The sequence below is a fragment of the Ambystoma mexicanum genome, chromosome 10 (assembly GCF_040938575.1).
Source record: "Ambystoma mexicanum isolate Mex_15411 chromosome 10, UKY_AmexF1_1, whole genome shotgun sequence".
NCBI classification, from domain to species: domain Eukaryota; kingdom Metazoa; phylum Chordata; class Amphibia; order Caudata; family Ambystomatidae; genus Ambystoma; species Ambystoma mexicanum.
The window spans coordinates 1,664,074,276-1,664,083,908 of NC_090932.1; the positions used below are offsets into that span (position 1 = coordinate 1,664,074,276).

Consider the following 9,633-nt stretch of genomic DNA (forward strand, 5'->3'; position numbering starts at 1 on the left):
ACCTCCCTTTCAGATACCGAATTACCTGCATTTTTTTAAATTAATGATACAAAACACTAGGGCTTTCAAACCCACAGCAGATGGCATTCTGTCACATAATTTCCCCAGGAATTACCCATGTCATTAACACTGTTCCCTAATTTCTCCCTCTCCCTCACATAGCTATCAGATTTGCCCTATTCTACATAGACTGTCCCTCTTAGTTGCTGAATGACACCAGCATAGCCCCCAAAACTGCCCATGCCCTTCCCATTGTCTCCTCTGACCTTCTGCGGCAAAGACCTCGCAGGACAAGGCTGAGGTGTTGAGCGGCGCAGGTGCGCAGGAGATGCTACCAGACAATATGTAGCATGCAACGCAACTTCCAAGCTCCCGAGCCTTTAAGAAGCGAGGATCGGACACTCTGAGGCAAAGCCCGCACAGGACAGACCACAGTTTTGTCCGACGCAGGTGTGCAGGAGACGCTGCCCGATGACACGTAGCATACACCGCTACTTCCAAGTTCCCAAGCCATTAAGAACCGAGGAATGTACCCTCTGCAGCAAAGCCCTCGCAGGACCAGACAACGGTGTTGTGTGATGCACATTTTAGGAAGCAAAGGGTTAAGAAGGGTAGATTGCTTGCGCAACGCTATCTCTGTCCATCAGCATCCATAAGGAAAGAAGGCGCAGGGAGGGAGAGTAGCACTTCTGCACTCCACACAACTCCCCAACCTTGTGCGTCTGTCCCCATCTGACCATCTCCATGTGCGCTTTTATGTGCTACAAGATCCTCTCCAAACCCAAAACCAACCGGTCAGGAGGTGGAGTAGCCCAAATCTTCCCGGAGTGGATCCCGGCTTCTGTCATTCCTATGCAGGCATACTCCTCCCTTGAATTTCCTGGGCTGCAGGCTTTCTGTCTCTCCTGGACTCTCCCTTATTGTGGCCACCATCTAACATGCCTCCTGCCCAGGTCTCCTTCTGCCTCTCTGAGTTTGCCGACCTCTCCTCCTCCCTCCTTGGCTCTACCTCTTGACTTCTCCTCCTCAGAGAACTCAACATCCAATTGGATGCTCTAGACCCTCCTCTGGGATATTTTGCAATGTCTGTGACTCTTTCTCTCTCTCTATTCTTCCCTCTGATCCGACACACTCTGCCGGGCACACTCTGGATGTTCTCATCTCATCAGACATCCCCCTCTCCTCTCACCACTCCTCTCTCCTGGACTGACCACTTTCTTTTCTCCTCTCACCTGTCGCTCTCTGTCCCCAAGGTAAAGACAACCCCAGCACTGCCACGCACCTTATTGGTCATCCGGCCAATGAAGCGTGTGTCAGTGGAGGCTTGTGCTGCTACTTTATTTCCTCCTCCGACTGCTGAGGATGACTCACACTCTGACACAGCCCTCTCCCACCTCGATCTCTCAATCACTAACACTCTTGATGTCCTTTCTCCCGTCATGAGGATATGTCTGAAGGCCACATCCAATTGCAACTCTTGGTATGAGTCTGACCTTGCCACTCTAAACGCAAGTGGAGGGTGGCTGAGAGGAAGTGGGGGCATCAGGCTAATCCTATGAACAACCTGGCCTGCCTCTAGCTAAAAAGCGATTATGACTCATTGTCCTGTCCAAGGAGAGAGCTTACATCCAAGCCCGCGTCTCTGCTGCCTCTAACAATTCAGCTGAACCTTTCAAAATCTGCAAAGAGCTGGCCAATCCTGCTTAAGTCTCCACTACTCCCGTTCCCTCCAAGGCTCTTTGCACGCCACTGGCTTCTCACATCACAATAAATCTCAAGACATCCTGTCCACTCTCTCCTCTTCCTCTACCTCAACCACTCCCGGCACCTCTCTGTCCGTCTCTCCTACTCCTTTCTCCTCCTTTCCGTGTTCCCTCCCAACGATGTTTCTACACAAGTCCGATCTATGAAAGTCTTGTCAAAGCAGGTGCTCAACCGGCTCCTTCATAACATTCAAGGACCACTTCAACACACTTGCTACAGCCTTGGCCAATTTCTGCAATCACTTTTCCGCCACTGGAACCTTCCCTTCCCCCAAACTATTCCCTTGATCACCCCCTCCTTATGAAGCCTGAAGCCAATCCTTCCTCTCCGGCAAACAAACGCCCGATCTCTATTACTCCTTCCATGGGCAAACTCCTGGAAAATCTGGCCATCTCTCAGCTTACTCTCCATACTGAATCTGTTGTTTGTCTCCATGATCACCTGTCTGGCATTAGAGCAGCCAGAAGCATAGAAACTGCTCTCCTTGATACCAGTGAAGACTTACTCTAATCTCAACGCTAACCTTTATTGTGTCATCATTCTCTTTAATCTATCCTCTGCTTTCGGTACAGCCAATCCTGATCAATCGTCTCTGTGACAGCCTGGGCATCATGGGACAGGCCCTAGACTGGTTGAACCCCTTTCTCCCCGATCAACCCGCCCAGGTCCAACTTGGGTCCTTTCTCTCTACCACCTCTCTCTCTACATGTGGTGTTCCCCAGGGTTCTAACCTCTCACCCTGGATCTTCAACCATTACTTGGCCCCTCTGGCCCACCTCATCTCTACCTTCTGTTCTAACTTTCAGTGTTATGCAGATGGCATTCAGCTCTCCTTCAGGCTCCCCTCAGCCTCCTCTGCTCTCTGTCTCATACCTGACTGTCATTCCGCGATACAGGAATTGTGTGCCTCCAACAATCTCTGCCTTAATGCCAGTAAGACTGAGATCCTTCTCATTGGAACCCCCGCTCCCGCTTTTCCTCTTTCACTCAGGCCGCCCATCCTGGGCCCTCTCCCTGCACATTCCTGTGAGGAGAAAAACCTTGGGGTCATCTTCAACTCCGCCCTCTTCTTCTCTCTTCACATCTCTGACATCTCTAAAAAGTCACACTGTTAGCTATAAATCCTCATAGGTATTCTTCCTTTTCTCACTTTCCCCCAGAAGCTCACTGTCTCCAGAGCTATGGTTCACTCTAAGCTGGACTACTGCAACAGCCTTGTTCTAAATTTGCCTGCCTCTACTCTTCCAACTAATCAAGAACAGGACTGCAAGACTTGTCCATGGCTTCTAGCCCAGGGATCGTATCTCTCCAGCCCTGAAATCTCTCCACTGCCTCCTGGTGGCTGCAAGGATCAAGTTCAAGACCCTCTGCATCGTCCACAAGGTTTTCTGGTGGACCACATCACATCTAACTCTCTCTTCCTAAGAATCTTCCTTCTTGAGCCCTCCGTTTGACCACCTCCAACTCTCTGAGGGTCATGCGCTTCTCCAGGCAGAGAGTGGGGGTTAGATCTCTGTCCTCTACTGGGGCCTCCCTCTGGAACAGCTTCCCTGCTTGTCTCAAACTTGAGCAGGGCTACCTAAGGTTCCGGAAGCAACTCAAGAGCTTCTTCTTTGCTTGCTCTCTCTCTCTCTCTCTCTCTCTCTCTCTCTCTCTCTCTCTGTCTCTCTGTCTCTCTCTCTCTCTCTCTCTCTCTCACTCTCTCTCTCTCTCTCTTTCTGTCTCCCCTGCTGATGCTCCTGAATGCTGTGCTAACTGGTTACCTGGCCACCAACTGAACTTCACGGGCGCCAGGCCCCTGCATGACCAGTAGCCCCTTGCTTTGCCTCCGGGCCTCCCAACCACTTAGGGACTGTATTTGCAACCCTACAGTCCCCTGCCTCCCTGCACTTACTTGAGCCATCACCCTGGCAGCAGTTACCACGTTTTTGCCACTGCACTCTCCCCCCATCCTCCCAACGGTCACTTCTCCTCTTCCCTCCCCCTCGCACTCGCATGATCTGAATGACACTAGGTGTAATAAAATAGTGGTTTTGTCTTCCCTCTGTCTACTCTTCCTTATCTTGTCACACCTAGAAACACGTGTGTACAGGCGCATTGTAAATGAGTTATCATACCATATCATATCCTGATTAGACCTTGCTACTCTCCTTGCCAGGAGCTGCCCCATGCATTGGCCAACAACCCCTGATTAGACCCCCAGATCTGTTACATGCCACGCCCCATTGCCCACTGATCTGCCACATGGCATTCAGATTGATCCTGATCTGCCCAATTTCATGTGATATAGTACCCTGATATGCCCATGACACGCTCTTACCTGACTGTCTATCCATGATTGAGGAATGGTGTGCCTCCAATAATCTCTGCCTTAATGCCAGTAAGACTGAGATCCTTCTCATTGGGACCCCCGCTCCTGCTTTCCCTATTTCACTCTGGCTGCCCACCTTGAGGGCTCTACCCACACCTTCCTTTGAGGCGAAAAACCTTGGGGTCATCTTCTACTCCACCCTTTCCTTCTCTCTTCACATCTCTGACTTCTCTAATATGTCACACTGCCAGCTGCACCTCCTCTGAGGTATTCTTCCTTTTCTCACTTTCCCTAGAAGTTCAATGTCTCCAGAACCCTGGTTTTCTCTAAGCTGGACTACTGCAACAGCCTCTTTCTAAATGTGCCTGCCTCTACTCTTAACGCCTTAGCAACTAATCCAGAAAAGGACTGCAATACTTGTCCTTGGCCTCTAGCCCAGCGATCATATCTCACCAGCCCTGAAATCCCTCCACAGCCTCCTGGTGGCTGCAAGGATCGAGTTCAAGGCCCTCTGCATCGTCCACAAGGCTATCTGGGCCCTGGGATCACAATACATCCACTCTCTCTTCCTAAGCATCTTCTTTCTCGAGCCCTCCGCTCGTCCACCTTCAACTCGCTGAGGGTCAGATACTTCTCCAGGCAGAGAGTGGGGGCTAGATCTCTGTCCTCCGCTGGGGCTTCCCTCTGGAACAGACTCCCTGCCTCTCTCAAACTTGAGCAGGGCCACCTAAGGTTCCGGTAGCAACTCAAGACCTTCCTCTTCATTTTCTCTCTATCTCTCTACCCTGCTGATGCTCCTGTCTTCTGCACTGCCAGGATACCCGGCCACACACTGAACCTCATGGACACTAGGCTCCTGCATGACCAGTAGCCCCTTGCACTGCCTTTGAACCTCCCATCCACTTAAGGACGGTATTTGCAACTCAACAGTCCCCTGCCTCCCTGCACTTACTTGAGCCACCACCCTGGCAGCACTTAACACGTTTTTGCCACTGCACTCTCCCCCCATCCGTCCCTCCTGGCACTTCTCCTCTTCCCTTCCCATCGCACTTGCATTATCTGAATGACACAAGGTGTAGTAAGATAGTTGTTTTGTCCTCTCTCTGTCTACCCTTCCTTGTCTTGTCGCGCCTAGAAACACTTGTGTACAGGCGCGTTATAAATGAGTTATATCATATCATATCCTTATTAGCTCTTGCTGCCCTCATTGCAAGGAACTGCCCCATGCCTTGGCCAACAACCCCTGATTATTGCCATGTCACACACATTGCCCCTGAACTAATCTGTGGCACTCATATCGCCCCCAGTTCTGTTCCATGCCATGCCCCATTGCCCACCGATCTGCCACATGGCATTCAGATTGACCCTGATCTACCCAATGTCATCTAATCTAGTGCCCTGAAATGCCCATGACACACATTTTGTACCAGACACTGGACCATAATATGTCCTATTATTCCATGCATTGTCACATGTACTTCACATTGCCCCAAAATTGGCCCATGCCACTACCATTGCCTTTTGAGGTGTCCCATGTCATTAAATGTCCCCATAACTGCCTAAAGGTACATACCCTCAAACTCTGATTTGGCCTAGGTCACTCACTTTGCTGCCAAACTACCCTCTGACACAAACCATTTCCCCATGATTAGTCCCATTTCACTCACACTGCCAGCTAATTTGCACCATAATACTCACATATCCATCAGACATCCCCAGCGATTGTGCCTGTTACCTCTGTTTTTCTGTATGACACTTGCATTGCTCCCATAACTGCATTGTTGCCTGGTTTTCCCTATGCCACTCGCATTGCAATCCGAGCAGCCCATGCCATATCCCATGGTATGCACATTGCCACTGCAGCTTCCCCATGCTATGTCCCACTATCCCCTGAATTTCCACAAGGCACCATATTGCCATCAGAACTGTTTTGTGTTATATCCCATTGCCCACTGATTTACCTCAAGGCGTTCTGATTGCACCTTGACGTGCCCCAGCCCACTTATCATGGATTCCAATGGGTTTCCCTTCTCCCCATAACTGGACCCAGATAGATCCCATTTTCCCTGAATTGCCCCACGCCATTCACATTGCCCCCAGAGCTGTCAACATACTTTAGCAATGATTGCTGCCCCGGGCTCTGCACAGAGAACACTTTAATGAGACGGACAGCTGCTAAATTCAGGCTGAAAATCCTGGCCTTCACCCGGGCCTTCACCCTGGCCTTCATCATGGCCTTCACCCTGGCCTTCATCCTGGCCTTCACCCTGGCCTTCATCCTGGCCTTCACTCTGGCCTTCATCCTGCCTTCATCCTGGCCTTCACCCTGGCCTTCACCCTGGCCTACATCCTGGCCTTCACCCTGGCCTTCATCATGGCCTTCACCCTGGCCTTCATCCTGGCCTTCACCCTGGCCTTCATCATGGCCTCCACTTTGGCCTACATCTTAGCCTTCACCTTGGCCTTCACCCTGGCCTTCACCTTGGCCTTCATCCTGGCCTTCACCCTGGCCTTAATCCTTGCCTTCATCCTGGCCTTCATCCTACCTTCATCCTGGCCTTCACCCTGGCCTTCATCCTGGCATTAACCATGGCCTTCATCATGGCCTTCACCCTGGCCTTCATCCTGGCATTCACCCTGGCCTTCATCATGGCCTTCACCCTGGCCTTCATCCTGGCCTTCACCCTGGCCTTCATCATGGCCTTCACCCTGGCCTTCATCCTGGCCTTCACCCTGGTCTTCATCATGGCCTTCACTTTGGCCTACATCTTAGCCTTCACCTTGGCCTTCACCCTGGCCTTCACCCTGGCCTTCACCTTGGCCTTCATCCTGGCCTTCACCCTGGCCTTAATCCTTGCCTTCACCCTGGCCTTCATCCTGGCCTTCACTCTGGCCTACATCCTGGCCCTCATTCTGGCCTTCATCCTGGCCTTCAGCTTGGCCTGTACCCTTGCCTTTACCCTGGCCTTCACCCTGGCCTTCATCCTGGCCTTCATCCTGGCCTTCACGTTGGCCTTCACCTGGCCTTTACACAGGCCTTTACCTTGGCCTTAATTCTGGCCTTCACCCTGGCCTTCATCATGGCCTTCACCCTGGCCTTCATCCTGGCCTTCACCCTGGCCTTCATCCTGGCCTTCATCCTGGCCTTCACTCTGGCCTTCAACCTGCCTTCATCCTGGCCTTCACCCTGGCCTTCACCCTGGCCTACATCCTGGCCTTCACCCTGGCCTTCATCCTGGCCTTCACCCTGGCCTTCATCATGGCCTTCACTTTGGCCTACATCTTAGCCTTCACCTTGGCCTTCACCCTGGCCTTCATCCTGGCCTTCACCCTGGCCTTCACCTTGGCCTTCATTCTGGCCTTCACCCTGGCCTTAATCCTTGCCTTCATCCTGGCCTTCATCCTGGCCTTCACTCTGGCCTTCATCCTGCCTTCATCCTGGCCTTCACCCTGGCCTTCACCCTGGCCTACATCCTGGCCTTCACCCTGGCCTTCATCATGGCCTTCACCCTGGCCTTCATCCTGGCATTCACCCTGGCCTTCATCATGGCCTTCACCCTGGCCTTCATCCTGGCATTCACCCTGGCCTTCATCATGGCCTTCACCCTGGCCTTCATCCTGGCCTTCACCCTGGCCTTCATCATGGCCTTCTCCCTGGCCTTCATCCTGGCATTCACCCTGGCCTTCATCATGGCCTTCACCCTGGCCTTCATCCTGGCATTCACCCTGGCCTTCATCATGGCCTTCACCCTGGCCTTCATCCTGGCCTTCACCCTGGCCTTCATCATGGCCTTCACCCTGGCCTTCATCCTGGCCTTCACCCTGGCCTTCATCATGGCCTTCACTTTGGCGTACATCTTAGCCTTCACCTTGGCCTTCACCCTGGCCTTCACCCTGGCCTTCACCTTGGCCTTCATCCTGGCCTTCACCCTGGCCTTAATCCTTGCCTTAACCCTGGCCTTTATCCTGGCCTTCACCCTGGCCTACATCCTGGCCCTCATTCTGGCCTTCATCCTGTCCTTCGGCTTGGCCTGTACCCTTGCCTTTACCCTGGCCTTCACCCTGGCCTTCATCCTGGCATTCGCCCTGGCCTTCATCCTGGCCTTCACCCTGGCCTTCACGTTGGCCTTCACCTGGCCTTTACACAGGCCTTTACCCTGGCCTTAATTCTGGCCTTCACCCTGGCCTACATCATGGCCTTCACCCTGGCCTTTACCCTGGCCTTCACCCTGGCCTTCACGTTGGCCTTCACCTGGCCTTCACACAGGCCTTTACCCTGGCCTTCACATTGGCCTTCACCTGGCCTTTACACAGGCCTTTACCCTGGCCTTAATTCAGGCCTTCACCCTGGCCTTCATGCCTTGCCTCACTTCTTGGCTCCTCCATGAAGAACTATGGGATAATGCCTCGCCATCCATTATGGATGGGGAACCACTTGCGAGATTAGACTGTGTACCACCACTCATTATTGAAGGGACACCACGTTTATGGTTAGCCATAAAAAGCTTTTTTTAAATGTGTGGTACACTTGAGTCCAAGATTATGAATCCAGTTTAGAGGAGGGGTTGCAGGCTCATGTGAAGAGTTAATGATTAAACAGCAGTCACAAGCTTGACATCAGGCACTGGCATGGATGTTGCTTTTGCTGTAATTTGAACATAAACCTGCCAAGACAAGCTCTGTATTCTGAACAGAGCATATGGCTGGGGCCGAGGTAAGGCCATTTAGCTAGTAACTAATTATAATAACATGAAACTAATTACATGCAAGATTACTAACACAAAGATACGCTAATTTGTACCTCATTTGCTTTGATTGGGGAGTACAAAGTGTTGTAAACAAATATATATACAAACACACTTATATGCAAACATGTCTGAAGTATTTGTATTCCAAGCACTTTCAACAAAATGAAAGATCAGTGATTAGCACCTGGGGCCGGTGGGCACAGCCAATCAGGTTCCATGGATCCCTGGCTAAAACCTCTGATCTCAGCAAGTGTTCCAGGAACCCGCGGCTGCCTCCCCCGCCCCACAGTGCCATCTTCCCCCCACCCTCCTGTTTCTTTTTATTATACATTTTTTCCTACCTCCCTCCCCTGCCTCATTTAACTGATTGTTGCTGCAGGAGCGCCCGCCAAAACAGCTTCACTCCTTTTCTCTTTGCGCACCACCATGGAAATGGAAGAGAGGTTCATTGGGCGACATCCCGTTCAATGAATGAAAATACTTTTTTTAACATCCCAGTTTACCGCTTTGGCACCCCTCCCCCCCCGTCCCACGTGCTACACCAGGGGAGGTAACAGCCCAGAACACGTGTTAACCACCCTCACTTCACTGGGCCTTTAACTCAGGCTGCCGGGCCGTTACCACCCCCTCCACCCTCTACCCCCTCCTGGTGTAGTCCCTGGAATGGGTTACTAACGCCACATTATAATAAGATGTGGGGAGCCTTTAATGAATTATATGGATACAGGTTCTAATTATATCTAGATAAGGCTTAGCTTTTTCCTTACCCTCCCTCACTCTTCTTTTCTTTTTCCTTTTCTCTCAAATGTA

The 9,633-nt window shown here is 51.6% G+C and overlaps 1 protein-coding gene across 1 annotated transcript; it reads left to right on the top strand.

Annotated features, from left to right (window-relative positions):
• The first annotated feature begins 7,573 nt into the window (after positions 1–7,573).
• LOC138493098 (ATP synthase subunit a-like) lies at positions 7,574–8,242 on the top strand. Its single transcript, XM_069620312.1, has one exon. The coding sequence runs from the start codon at positions 7,574–7,576 to the stop codon at positions 8,240–8,242; it is 669 nt and encodes a 222-aa protein (XP_069476413.1).
• The last annotated feature ends 1,391 nt before the right edge of the window (positions 8,243–9,633 follow it).